This window comes from Lutjanus erythropterus, chromosome 12, assembly GCF_056507025.1.
Source record: "Lutjanus erythropterus isolate fLutEry1 chromosome 12, fLutEry1.hap2, whole genome shotgun sequence".
NCBI lineage: Eukaryota > Metazoa > Chordata > Actinopteri > Lutjaniformes > Lutjanidae > Lutjanus > Lutjanus erythropterus.
Genome location: NC_139328.1, coordinates 15,611,728 through 15,626,874, shown reverse-complemented (window position 1 = coordinate 15,626,874; position 15,147 = coordinate 15,611,728). Strand labels below are relative to the sequence as shown.

Genomic DNA, 15,147 nt, shown 5'->3' with positions numbered 1-15,147 from the left:
TAATTAGTAGTGGATGTTTTTTTCTGTGTTTCTCTGAACAAAATGCTGTAGGAGTCATGCTTGCTTGATTGCATTACATGCTCAGATAATTTGACTTGTAGTGTAATTGGGCATTAAACATTTTGCTTCCAAAGGGGAAGTGGTATTTTGCAAAGTCTCACCTGCTTTTCCACTGGAGCAAATAAACTGTACTTCTTGTCACCGTGCCAAGCTTTTACTAGGCCAGTACTTGGCTTTCCCTTTCAGAGTCGAGTTTAAAAAATGGGTAAAGACTGGGTACTTTTCATGCATCCTTTAATACGCAAACAAACAATTTGCTCCATATATTTAGTGGACACTTTCATCCTGGGGCTCTCCAAATTAAGTTACATATTAGATTAAAACGGCTTTGTTAAAGTAGGTGACTTACGTGACCCAATGAAAGAATATACAGTATATACCTATATTTACTGGTGATAACAGCAAATATGGTTAACACAAGTTACCAAATTCTGGGGGCAGAAAAGAAAACTATCGTCTTTATACTGAAGAAATCCATCAATAATTGGCCTTTTTCTATCATTCCGTGAGCAACTGTGATGTGATTTTATGCTGCACACAGCATGAGTCTGCAAACAGCCAAAGGAGTTAGTTACCTTGTTGAGAAGCTGGAGGTGTGCAGCCCGTTGTCTGCACTTCTTCATCTAACAGCTAACTGTGGCTGCTCCTTCCTGTTCCATTACTCCCTGCAATAATCCACTGACAGTGTTCATTTTGCATTAGCAGTAACTTAATAAAAAAAATTTTGTGGGGAATTTCAATATTCAATACTGCAAAAATATGAATATTGCTGCTGTTGCTGAATATGTTGCTATTCAGCTGCCTGGCTTTGGCTCAAGTGTGTCCAACCAGTTGATGGTCAGTGGTGCAGACAGCGTTTGGTGCTAAAATTAGGTTGTCATTATTCAGTTTTCATTTGTTGATTTTGACTGTATATTCATTATAATTTGACCATCCTGTCTGATTCATACACATCCGTCTTTTATGCCTAATTGCAGCTTGTGTCTATCCTGGGCAGTTACACATTAGACGGTTTCCAACAAAGCATGACTGGCAGCAATCACCAGAATTAATCAATTTTTTTCCCCAAACTAAGGAAAGATAATGTTCATATACAAAAAACGTTCAAAGTACGGACCTGTCTCCATGAAAGGCGTAAAACTAATTAAAAGCCGGCCCCATGGCAAAACCTCTGCTGTAGCCCACCACCAACTGCCATTCAGAATACAGACTGATGAGAAAAGATAGAGGTGACAATTATACGACTTGTAATCAGTACAGAGAAAGGCTTGCTGAGAGGAACTGGCTTCTAATAATCAAGGCATGACAATAAGGCAGCAATAGCTGGATCTGGACGGCAGTGTGGAGGTTGACTAATCGATGGCTGACTAAATCTGTGTGGCCTCCTGGGACTGAGACACATGCTGTCAATACAACAGCACATAATACTAACTACATTATTATTACCTTCTGTCCAAACAGAACTAATCTATAAGATAAATATCACTTTCAGTATTGCATTGTAAAGGCACAGATCTAGGACACAATTTTAAACCTGGATGTTTAATTAATTAATTTATTTCCAATTATTTCAATCAATAACTTGTGTGATTTGTCTGCAACACAAGCCAGCGAGGCCCAGGGGAAATTCACATTGTCAACATGTGAATTAAAACATGTAATCTTATCATAAAAGCTGCAGCTTGCTGCTGCTGTGACACATCTTGTTTTCCAATATTGATTCCTACATTTATTGTCTTTACAAGCAGTACATAGTTTGTACGAGATTTTTGTACTCGGATTAAATATTCACGTCATTTCACCTTCTTTCTTGTAAAGTGTCAGACACACTAACTGGCAGCTGAAATCTCTTTTTTAAGACTTGATACCCATATGTTACGCTGTGATAACTCCCCAAGTTTCAAAATTGTTCAATTACTTTTGATTCCACCTTTGTAAAAATGTAAGTGACAGCACTTTCAAATGATAAACTCAGAATAAAATTGGGCTCTGCAAGTGTAGATAATGAATCAAGACAGAAATAACAGGCTGTGAATAACACCAGCACAAATGACGCAAGAAAAATGTCCTCTGTTATCAAAGCAAATGCTTTCTATTCATTCATGAATATAAAATAAATAAAAAAATAAACATAACCTTGAAGTGCTTTACATTTATTAGAGACATTACATTTATTGACAAACTCGAAACTTCGAAACCAGCCCACTAGCCCTCAGAATTACATTGATATTGGATTATTCTGCAGTAAACAATCCATACAATACATCCACAGCATTATTCAGTGCCAGATGGAGGTGCAAAGCATTCAGCTGTCTGCTGCTTCAGCACCATGGACAGCACCATGTTAGGCTGCTCTTATTACAGAGCCATGGTCATGGCCATAGCTTCTAACATGCACAAACATCAATCAGAGAAAGGATCAATGAATAAGGCAGGCATGACTAACATATTCAGCTAAACAACTCCTCTGCCTCTGCACTTTCTATGCTAATAAGGGATGGACAGCAAGGTTAACAAGAAGGAAGCATTTTGGTCTTTTTTACTAACAAGGAGGATGATGTCTCCTGTCAAATCGGCGACTGCTAATAGAACTGAATACAGTCCAACCTCACAGTTGAGTAGGCAGTACGGCTGATCTTAAATGGTTCTGTGTCGGCACCTTGTCTGCATACTGCTAAGAATGCAAGAAAACCCCTCCTTTCATCTGCAGCTGCTTTGTTATGCTAATATTGTTATTCACACACAGCTCAGGAAAATGCTTCTCTCACCTAGTTCTTTATTACTTGAGTAAACTACTTTGAAATAAATAATTAGGCTATTCAGATATTTCAGATGTGATCTTTCACATAAATGTACATTTTTGTATTTTAATTAAAAAAAAATCTAGTTAGTTTTTCCACATACAGAATCTACATAATGTATCCTGTGTATGTCATGCAAATCAGTACAAATACTGCAAATCAATATGGCTTACATTTTAGCATGCAAGTCAGCACAATAATAGTCCGTGCAAAGGCTCTGTTTACGCACAGCAAGAAAATACACCTTTACAAATCTGATTATGGAACTCTCTATATATGTGGTCTTACATTCAAGTCACACTGTACCTCATCTGAAGCGAAATTAAAGTGATGTTTCTCTCATTCTGTCATGAGTTTGTGCTGACAGTCTCTCACACATGTCTTATCTGACAGAACTAGAGGGCAGGTTCAAACTAGCAGAGACTGACTGGTGAAAGAGTGAGGTGATGGATATGAATCGATAAATCAATACAAGCTCTCTCTCTTGTCAAAACAGATGCAGGGAATTTGATTATCTTACTTTGTAGTTCGGCCTCTCAGGACGTTCTTGCAGATCCTCTTAGTTATTGCTTTCTTTCTGAAGTTTTTCTCTTCTGGCTCCTACAAAGACAATAAGCAACCATTGTATTAAATATCCCACCATTAAAAGTTGATTCTATAATTGCTGAGATATTTCACTCAAAAACAAAAATGTCACCTCATGGTGGGACTAGATGTAAAGTGAGGTGATCACCAAAGTCATTAAAGTTCATCCTCTGGGGACCATGAGTGTCAAAATCGTGTCCCGATCCATCCAGTAGATGTCAAGCTCTTTCACTAATTAAGTGAAAACTGATCTGCTGGTGACGTAGCAGAAAAGTCAATGGACCACCAAAGCCCTCTGGGGACCACAAATGGCTGTACAGAATTTTATGGCAGTCCATTAAGTGGTTATTGAGATATTTCAGTCTGGAAAAGTGAGGGATCGACAGACCAACCGAGTCATCCATCATCAGCAGTCTGTTTTTTAAAAGCAATAAGATAACATTTAAGACTTTAAGTTATAAGGCAACACGTTTCAGCAACAAGGTAATTCAAAGTGCTTTATAGGCCATAAAAGGAATTAGGACAAGGAATTAAGAAACACAATTTGATGACTGAATGGTGCCAAATTTGATAAAAGTCAGTGGCCAACAGAAACATTTTAAGCCTTGATTTAAAGAATTGAGAGTTGGAGCAGACCTCCAGTGTTCTGCAGTTTTCTCAGGTTTTCTGGGAGTTTGTTTCAGAAATGCAGTACATAAAACCTGAATGCTGCTCCTCTGTGCTTATTTTTGACCCTGGGGACACTGAGCAAACCTGCTCCAGCTGAGCTGAGAGGTGTGAAGTGTTCATAATGTAGCAGCAGGTCAGAAGTGTATTTTATTCCTAAACCATACAGGGTTTTTTTTTAAACCCAATCCTTTTTCTAAAAATCCCTTATTTGACATCCACTAATCCAGTGCAAAATCTGAAAACTGGAGGGAGATCAGCTTTCTTGGTGTAGTGAGGTCTCTAGCAGCAGCCGCAGACAGAATCAGCTGCAGCTGTCTGAATTAATGTACTGTGTTTTATTTCGGGTTACATGTACTCAGTAATCTGCAGTGGAATATTCCAGTACAGATTACAGAATTCATACTCCACTTCAAAACCTTGTTGTTCACTTCCAACTATTTAATGATGTGTGACTGCAGTGTAAATGTTATGGTTTTTAAAAAGGCGTATTTTGTGTTGGACTCTTTGAGTTTTGCTTGGCTTGATTGAAATGTGTACTCAGCAGCTGCCCGTCCAAATCAATTAATGCTATGACAAAAGTGGAAAATGATCAAAAGTATCCTTGTCCGCATCATTTGTTCAAATATCATCAATAGCTGAAATCAAAGTGTGATCATTATGACATTAAGAATTCATACTTACGTTATAGTAGAGGATGTATAGATCAGCTCGAACATTATCCAAATCATCATGTGTGCATAAATCATCATTATTCCAAAATAATTATTTTCTCTGCATTAGAGACGTGCACCGGCATGAACATTTCGCTTCAGTGTACTGGTCTCTGTAGGCAATATTGCCTTTTAAATGATGTTGAGCAGCACGAGCTTTTCAAGTGATTTCTTTAATTGTGTAGTATCGATGTATGAGTGTTTTCTTTAACGATTTATTTTAATGATAAGAGAGGCAGCTTTCAGTCATTTTAAACATTTCTGTGCAACCTGTAAAGTCAAAGTTTATATCATGGGACAGCAGGCAAACTAGAAACTGTAGTTAGAAACATGACAGGACAGAGGAAACTTTATAAGGATAAAGGCTGCTTTACTCCAAACAATGTATATGCGTGCTCAGTGTTGAAGCTAACATTACTGACTAGCTGGTCCAACGACCTTCCTAAGTTAAAATAAGATATGTAATGTTAATATTAACACATTCAACAAGTCATTCTTTTTTAAGTGTCCAATGAACAAACTGCAAAGTGTGGTGTTTTTATTGTCGAGTTGGGAAAACAAGTTAACTCAAGCCAGTCTTCCTTTGAATTTGATGTACCAAATGGACACACACATCACACATGTCACACACATGTCTTGACTGAAAGAAAAGGGGATTTATTTACTGGGTGGGCTGTTAGTAATATAGGTTTCTCAAGGTTTTTCAAAATAGTGAATCGCCACAACAACGAGAGGACCATGAGCATTCTTTAGTCATAACAGTGCACAAAAATATTAGGCTGATGGGTCCAGTAGTGTGCAAAATTAGCTGCGGACAGATACACATATGCACACACACAACCAAACAAATGATCCCCCCCAGGCTAGGAGCGCTGCTGGAGATAATAAGTATTCAAAAAGTGTGACTTTTTGGTCAATCTTGGAATTGATTACCTCTGTTCTGTCTGTTGTTTGTGTACAGATTGGCTGCAAGGTGGTGGTGACCTTGTTTATGTACTTTCTGGCAACAAATTACTACTGGATCCTCGTGGAGGGTCTGTACCTCCACAGCCTCATCTTCATGACCTTCTTCTCAGACAGAAAGTATCTGTGGGGATTCACTCTGATTGGATGGGGTGAGTTCTGCTTCATTTGCATTTTACTTCCGTGTGCGTGATTAAAATATGATTAGTTGGCTTAATATCATGCAAATTAAATTGTATATAAAGTATGTAGTCTGCGACCCTTTGGGAATAAGCGGTTACAGAAAATGAGTGAATGAATAAAGTATAGTAGTTTTTGATGCTCTAATTGGTATGCAAAAACGTTTGTGGGAAAAAAAAAAGGGAAGCGCTGACAAATCCCTTGCTGATATTGTATCTTGTATATTGTATATTATCAATAGCAAATGACTAGTGCCTTTGTAAAACCACTGCATGAATATGGGCCTTACAGTTCCTGCATTGTACACACTGTGCGTATCAGTTACGTAAGCACAGCGCATACAATGTGGATGCTGTGCTACCCAGGTTCTACCCATATGTGAAAAAAAATTGACTTATTAGGGAAGTATTTAGAGCACTTTCCCATAGTGATGGGTATTTTATACTTTTATTGTATTTTTCAGGAGTACCAGCTATGTTTGTGACAGTTTGGGCAACAGTGAGAGCCACGTTTGCAGACACAGAGTAAGTATTATATTCTTAAGCTTTAATATGTAAAAGTATAAGGTCATGAAGCAAAGAAAGCAGGAACAAACAGAGTTAATAAAAAAAAAGACAATTTGCAGCAGGATGTTTTGCTGATCGGATGTGGTATCCCCAGGTTTAATGGCTTACATGGTGAAATTCAAAGAGTACAAGTCTACAGATATCAGTAATCCTCACATTTCTTGATTACCATGAATTTCTGTAGTGAAGTGTGAGGAAAGCTAAAAAGAATTAAAGTGGGTTCACCTTCTACTTCTGAACCCTCATCTGAGAGAAAACTGCCTCAAGAGGCATCCTAAACCCTCTCTTACTGGCTCTATCTGCAGTTCCCACATTGACCCTGTACCATGGTCGAACATTCAACACTCTGCAGCCGCGAGCTCACGGCTTAGCTGGTATCCAGCAACTGTGCAGTGGAACTAAACCACATATTCCACTTCTCAGTCAGCAGAAAAGCAGCACATTTCTACCTTCTACCTGCCTTCCTTTCTCCTCCCGTGGGGCAAAAAAACCAAACCAAACATAATAATAAACACAGCGAGTTGAAGTAAAAAAAAAAACGTTAGGTTTCTTGTATGCACAAAAAAACACTTGTGAGCGTTTTTCTTTTTCTGAGATAATCCATCTACCTGACAGTCATGCCTTTGACTGGTCAAAAAAAGGCCACTCCAAAAATGTACAGTTTGACCTTAAAAATGTTTATTAGAACCATGACTGAACTATAACCATTTTACATAGAGCTACAGATACCATGAGAGCAAAGTCATGACCTACGCTACCACTGACTGGCAAGTGCGTGTTGCCCTCATTGGTTGGGTTGGTTAGATTTAGGCATAATGAATGATTGGTTAGGGTAGGAATATTAGGGTAGGTCAATCAGTTGCAAGGTTGGGTGGGTCATGACTTTTCCCTCCTGAGAGAAAACTATGCGTGTAGCCTAATGTGAAATAGCCATAGTTCAGTGCTAAATAAATGTACTTTTTCAAGGTAAAACTGAACATTTCAGAGTGTCCGTTTACTGTGACCAGTCCAAGACACACCTGTGCAATTATCTGTTTTTGACGCTGTATCTCTACATGAAGAGAAGTGCTCACTGATATGGATTTTAACAGATTTGAGTGAAACAAACCTTTTGTGTGCCTAGGAAAAGTCTTTTTTACTTCAACCCATGAAACATGGGAGCAAAAATGAAAGTGTTGAGTTTATGTTGCTGTATATCAAGAAGAGAGACCTCACTACAGTTGTGTTATTATCAGCGCACCATCAATGCTTTTTGTCTACAGATCCATGAATGTTGTTGCCAAAAGCCACAAAAATACAGGGAGGAAAAAAAAAACAGAGGAGATGACCTCAGTGTCCTCGTGCGTAGCTACAGGCCAGTTAATGACATGTGACAGTTTGGGCCGAGAGCTCTTTATCATGAAGGGGGTTCATGTGCAGCAATGAATCGATTCATGAGGAATTAAGACCACAAACATCATATAAAATATTCATTTCGACAAACTGAATTCATCTCTGAATTGTTTTGTATGATATTTGTGTCTAGTAGCATCAAATAAAGCTGAGAGAGGGGAGAGATGGAGTCAAGGTCTTGTCTAAATCTCTTTCTAATCCTTTTGTGAAATAATGGCAGTGATTATTAGAGACACCCGGGTGGAACAGAGGGATCCTGGATCACCACCCCGGAGCTTGATCCTGACTTATCTCCTGCTGATCCATTTTGCTGTTTTTTTTTATCTACTGCAGGTGTTGGGACTTGAGTGCAGGCAATTTGAAATGGATATATCAAGTGCCTATCCTGGCTGCTGTAGTGGTGAGTACATGCTCACTGCCTGCACCTTTCCCCTGCTGCGAAGGAAAAGACAGTGTTTCACTGCACCTGTGGTATTACAGGTCTCAGATAAGACACCTTATTATGTTTGCAATGTCCCTTGATTAAATCATTATGTTTCTATTTTCTCTTTAGGTCAATTTTATGTTATTTCTGAACATCATCAGAGTCTTGGCAACTAAACTACGAGAAACAAATGCTGGAAGGTGTGACACAAGACAACAGTACAGGTACTGAGTAGTAGCATTGTGCAAAATTATTATTTTGAACCCCACCCCAACCCTAGATCAGCTGCTCCTCTTGATTCATTTGTCATGTGACGTACTTACAAGTATCAAAGCCAGCGTGGTAAAGCCTTGCATGTATTTACTCTGATTGCATTTGCATCGTGAGACAGGTTGTAAAATGGGGATTATAAATGACGTATAATCACGTCCCTTGACTGTCATGATTGTTATCATTATCCAATAATCAGTCAGATTTTTCTCATTTAATAGATTGTATAGTCCAGTGGTTCTCAAAAAATGTTGGCAGCCCTCAGAAACATTTTATGTGGCCTCGGAACATGACATAAAAAACACCTGCACTATAGAGCTAAGTGGTGAGGTTCTGGAAGTGAAAATCCGAGCTCACTGTTACCATGGAAAAGTTTACTGCCCCCCGTGTTCAGGTGGGCTGGCTAGTTAGGTAGCTAACATGAGTCATACTAACAGAGTTATGCTGTAGTGAATATAATTTATATATACACACACAACACAAAGTACAACATATTGCAACACTATTATTAACAATTTAAAGACTATAAGAAAGATAAAAGTCAAATTTAAGAAGAAGCAGTGCCCTGCACTCTTGAAATAATTAGTATAACTGGTTCAAGGCTTAAAACTCTTTATATAAGGATTTTCTGATCTGTAAATGGACTAAATGAACAGGAAATTCACTTCTGAAACCAGAGCATTTGAAACAGTGGGCAGTCATTGTTGAACTCTATATTTTAATCATTCCATTTCATTACATTCCCTTCCGACAGTCCAAATTTAACACATTACCCAGTTACTGCATCATACTGTGCCGCCCTAACAAGCGTCTGTCAGGTTGGGAATGACAACTTGTGGAAAGCTAGTGGTTGCGTGGCAACTAATGTCAGCTCACAAGTGTCATGGGACTTATGTTCTGTCATCAATGCTAGTGAATAACTTGACAGTTTAATGTATAAGTGAAAGGGAAAAGCCACTATTGGGAAAATGCTGTACGGTTGAGAGAAAAGGAGGTTTTCCGGAAAATAAAATATAATAACTTGGTCTGAACTCAGGGGGCAGATATAGTGATATTCTTGAAAACTGAAAACAAAATTTGATGCTCAAGGATTTTTTTTCATATTAAACAGCATCATGAGAACAATCACAAATCATACATCAATTTCAGGGATTTTCCTTTTCAGCCTGCAATATATGCCGTCTCCCTAAACTTGGAAAAAAATATTAACACAATGAGAGTTTTGATAGATAATCATCAGTGATATGAATATAATGAGTAGAACAGTCTGGTAAGTTCTGAAAATTACATAATCTTAATGTAATGTAGCCTCCAAAACCAGGAAAATACAATAATTATGCCACATCATGATAGAAAGATATCTAAAACATGATAATAATCGATATAATATTGATATGTTGCTCAGTGCAAAATGGTGGGAAACTACTGTGTGGTATTTTGTTACCATTATGAAATGTTAATGTTGTGTTACTGTTACAGAAAACTGTTGAAGTCCACGCTGGTGCTGATGCCGCTCTTTGGTGTCCACTACATCATATTCAATGCCATGCCGTATACAGAGGTGTCTGGAGTCCCCTGGCTGATCCAGATGCATTACGAGATGCTCTTTAACTCCTTCCAGGTAAAGCTGCTGTGCTAAAAACGCCAGGAATACTAATTTAGCCCTCAATGTCCCAATAAATATTTAATGTACCCTTTCAAGCTGAACAATTCTGATTTTAGAGGTCCTCCGTGTGAACATGTCTTTATTACAGAAAAAAAATGTCTCAGTGAAGCACTGGAAGGGATCAGTTATATAATCTCTAATTGTTGCTTATTGCTGAGATATTTTGTTGTGGTTAGATGAAGAGAATGAAGAGAGTGCTGGCTGATGATTTAAAATCATACTAAATATGGATTTATGAAATTAACTCTTAACTCTTATCTGGTGTGGACATTCATGGACAATGTGAGTAAAATAATTTTCTACTCTTTTTCCAGGGATTCTTAGTGGCAATTATATACTGCTTTTGCAATGGAGAGGTAAGAAAAAGTCTTGCATTATGCACCAAAACCTGCATGATATTTGAAGGGATAGGTTGCATTATTTGACGAGGGGCTTTATGAAGTCAATTGTCAGTGTATTAGCTATTGTAGACAGCGGTCAGGACACCCCCAGTTTGGAGAGGCAGAGAGGAGTACCAGTGTAGGACGCAAACAATGCATTGCTGTCAGCAAAAAAGTATTTTAGCTACTTAAAAAAGATCCACCTAAAAAAACAATATCAGTGTACACAATATATAACCTTGCTGTCAGGAAGCCTTTTCTGACAGAAAAATGTTGTAATATAAGACAAAGATGGCTATAAGCAATTTTACCTCAGAGAACAATGGAGATTTATTAGTTTGTTTTTCTTGTTGTGTGACTTCAGCATTTTAGAGGGTTAGTTCAGATTCACCAAAGCCACACAATAACACAACCAACTAAGCAACAGAGGCAGCAGTAGACCAGCAACTGTATTATGTCTGTTGTTACCTCTGTGAGGTAAAATGGCTGATTTCACCTATGGAGTTTGGTTTGTTTGGAGAGAGCAATATTTGGCTGTCTGCTGGCAAAATGGAGCTGTGAAAATATTCTTAATATAGCATAAATTTAAAGTGATATTGATTTTTTTAGGTGGACCTTTATTAAATGGCTAAAATACATTTTGTTGCTGACCATGTTAACAGTAACTCTTGCACAGCTGTTGTTCTACTCCTGCTGCTTCTCCTAACTGGGTGCATGTTGACCACCTTATACTCTACATAGGTAACACACTTACAATCAATAAGTACTTACTGATCATCACTGTACAGTGTACAAAAGCTCCACATCAAATAATCCAAACTATCCCTTTTTGTTCTTATGTGGCTAAATAAGTTCTTCTTTTCAAAGGTGCAAGCTGAAATCAAAAAGGCATGGAACAGAAGGACTCTGGCCCTGGACTTTAAAAGAAAAGCTCGGAGCGGCAGTAACACTTACAGCTATGGACCTATGGTGTCACACACCAGTGTCACCAACGTCACAGCCAGAGGACCGCTGGCGCTCCACCTCACCACAAGGTTGGGACCGGTGCCTGTGAACGGACACCGGAACCTCCCCGGGTACGTGAAGAACGGCTCCGTCTCTGAGAACTCTATACCTTCATCGGGGCAGGAGCTTCACATTCCCGACGAGGAGCATTCAGCTCACACACGGCCCTGCGAGGATGAGAAACCCTCTCCTGTGGTGGAGGAGGAGAGGGAGACAGTCATGTGACCTCCAGGACTGCTGCAAATAGGGGGAAAAAAACAAATCACAAAACAGTCTCAGGATGGTCTGAGGGGGATGGCTGCATGCATCAACACTGCCAGTTTTTTCTCCTGTGAATTGAGCCAGAACATTGCTGACTGATGAGGCTCAAGGCAAAAAGGGTGTATCACTTATGTGAGCTGGGCCACCTTTATTTGAGGGATGATGACCCTCATTCTTGTGGCAAACACTCTCAATTCCTTCACCAACCACCTGCCACAGTGAATGTGCAAAAGGATGAAAACAGACTGCCGTTTCTTATTTCTTTTTCCACTGCCATGACTCTTGTTATCTTCTTATCTGAGTGCTTTTGTAGCAAATGTCTTGTGCTCAGCTTTTGTGCATAAATCAAACTGGGGTTAGTTAGAGTAGTCGCCAGGAACAGCCTTAATCACCGACATAAAAGGCAGGTGGGTTTTGAGTGCGCTTAGTGGCACATGTGTGAGCATTTTTTTCAATTTCCAGATTAAGTCAGTGTGAGAAGACTAAGCGTAGGCTCGGCTTTAAGGGATATTTCAGATTATTTGAAGTGAGCTTGTATGAGGTACTTATCAATAGTTTAGTGTATTAGCTGTAGTAGATGGCAGTCGACATGCTCCCAGTTTTGGGAAGCAGAGAGGGGCACCAACACAGAAGCTAAGGAATGAACTGCTGTGGACAGGGTCAGCAACAAAATGTATTTTAGCCACTTAAAAAAGTTTGACTTGATACCTAATGCAGCGGTTCTCAACCTACTAACCCTACTAAAATCCATCCAAGAGCAATCTGTTTTGCGTCACTGCATCCAAGGGAAGGTTAGCTGGCTAACATGCTTGTTTCTACCTGATGATGTGTTTTCACTGGCATGATAAAATTTCTGTTAAGTCTTTGGCACATTTGGATATTAAAATACCTAGTTTTATAAATGATCCCAAATTAAATTTTCTTTTAATCAAACCATTTGGCAGCACCACTGCCTCTGGGGCCCCATAGATGGCACTCTGAGGACCGCCAGTAGGCCACGGACCAGTGGTTGAGAATGGCTGACCTAATTGATATCAGTTGAAGTGTACACTGTATTTAAAATATTTTCGCTGTTATCCTCGCCATCAAAACCGCCATCATATAAGCCAAATATCACTCTCTTCAAACCAACCAATCTCCATAGGCGAGATCAGCGGTTTTACCTCACTGAACATGGGAGTTGCTTGTTTACTGCTGCCTTGATCGGTTAATTTGTTTGTGTTATTTTGTGATTCAGTGTCTTAAAAGGATTTACTGAAGTGAAGTAGCCCAGTAACTCCTGTGTTCTGCAAGGTAAGATGAGTGATTTAGCTATGGAGTTTGGTTGGTTTGGAGAGTGATATTTGGCTTATATAACATAGGTTTTCGGTCAGAAAAGGCTGTCTGGTAATACAGTAAACCAGTGAAAATATTCTAAATATAACATACGCCTGAACTCATAAGATTCTTTTTTCAGTGGACTGTTTATACGTGTCTAAAATACCTTTTGTTGCTGGCCCTGTTCACAGCAGTACATTACTTAGTTTCTGTGCCCATCTCTACTTTTCCAAACTAGTTGTAATACACAGACTGTCATTAAGTACCCGATACAGTCCTACTTGAAATAATCCAAACTATCCCGAAGTATTCATGCTATTATTTTGAGGCGTCTGTTCATGCTTTCCAGCATGGTTTCTCATTTGTTCTGCATTGAGTTAAATCCACTTCAGTGTAAAAGGGAAGGTACTCAGGTAATTGAAGTCCTCTGTTGTTGCACACCTATTTTTATACGTTTCAAGTGGTGTTTTAGCATGGTCAGCATTGCTCTGAGGATGTTGGTATGTTATGTAAGGCTGTGTTAATTTTTTTTTTTCAAAATGTTGTACAGTTTTTGCTGTTTAGAGAACCCCAGTATTCATCTCTCTAATTACAACAGAGTTCAAATGAATGTTTCATATTCAAATTTCCTCCAAAAATACTCTCAAACACACACAAACACACACAACATTATGCCAAAGTAAGAGTATTTCTTTGAACACTGTCTCTCTCCTTGGGTTCAGTGTCAGCTGAGGTAAAGAAGAACTTTATGAAAATCTGACAAACACGGTATCAGATGTTCTCTCACACATTTTTCAAAGCAAGAGACCCCATTTAAAAACACAGTGGTGGCAGGAAACGCTCATATATTCCAGTGGAATGTTAATTAAATGAGGAATCCAAGAAAATCTCAAATTCCGCTGGAATTCCAAGAGTGACATTTGTGGTGGATATGAAGGAAAACCCAGAAATGAATAACACACAGTCATTTTTTACAGATGGTCCAGTGTTATGCTGCTTTTTGATGTAAATATACAAGTCACAATGTTTACAAAGATCAGAAGTACATTCTAATTGTGAGCTAATAGTGTTCATGTGTATGGATATGTTATAAAGCTATGTATTTTTTATTTTCATGTGTTTGTTTACGGAATGTTTGCAATATTTGATTATGTATATAGTCCAAAACAAAACTGGTGAATTTATTTACAGGTGACAGAGGGCATTCAAACTAGCATTTAATTATGAAGCATTCCACAATATCTCTTAAACCCTGTAACTTGTATTTACTGCTCTTAACCTGCATGTTCTGCAGGTTGGGTCTCGTTATCTATTATACCAAAGAGAAAAGGCATGATATGCTGCAAGAGGAAAGGTTATTTTGTGGCATTTCTTTGTATTTTCATCCACCGTCTTGTTTACAGTGACCAAAAAGTCTTAAAGTTGCAGTATAATCACCCTCCAAAAACAGTATTTGCTCCTGGTAGTTGGTGTCAAGATAAAACTGTTAGAACAGAGCGCCCAGAGAGATTCAAATTTCTTTGTAAATACTCAGATTCAGGTAAACAGCAGTGAAGCAAATGAGAAAACCAGTCACAGCACTCAGTAGCTTAGTAACAATGAACAGAGACCATTAATATTAAAGGCAGTTTTGTTGCTCTTAATCAGTCACTTGGATTTTTTTTAACTTAACTTGGTCTCAAGAGCGAAATTAGTCTCTGTTTGGTTTGGACTTGTATGTCTGCTGGACTTGTGATTCAGATCAAATTCCGCTAAATGGAGTTTTACCTCACATTCATTTTAGCTAATATGTGACAAAAGCTAATATTTGCTCTTTTATGCTCTTTTATCCCACATTTTTACATCATATTCATTAATGACCACCATTTGATGGAAATCTCTCTTGTCCCTCTTGTTAT

The 15,147-nt window shown here is 38.6% G+C and overlaps 1 protein-coding gene across 1 annotated transcript in view; it reads left to right on the top strand.

The window, feature by feature from the left end:
• pth1r (parathyroid hormone 1 receptor) overlaps nt 1-15,115 on the top strand; it is a 67,696-nt gene extending 52,581 nt beyond the window's left edge. The window contains exons 7-13 of the mRNA XM_084732641.1: nt 5,787-5,940; nt 6,432-6,492; nt 8,260-8,326; nt 8,480-8,574; nt 10,100-10,241; nt 10,601-10,642; nt 11,534-15,115. Coding sequence (XP_084588767.1) covers nt 5,787-5,940; nt 6,432-6,492; nt 8,260-8,326; nt 8,480-8,574; nt 10,100-10,241; nt 10,601-10,642; nt 11,534-11,896 — 924 coding nt within the window. The 3' untranslated portion in view covers nt 11,897-15,115. The remainder of the gene's footprint in view (nt 1-5,786; nt 5,941-6,431; nt 6,493-8,259; nt 8,327-8,479; nt 8,575-10,099; nt 10,242-10,600; nt 10,643-11,533) is intronic.
• Nucleotides 15,116-15,147: the final 32 nt, after the last annotated feature.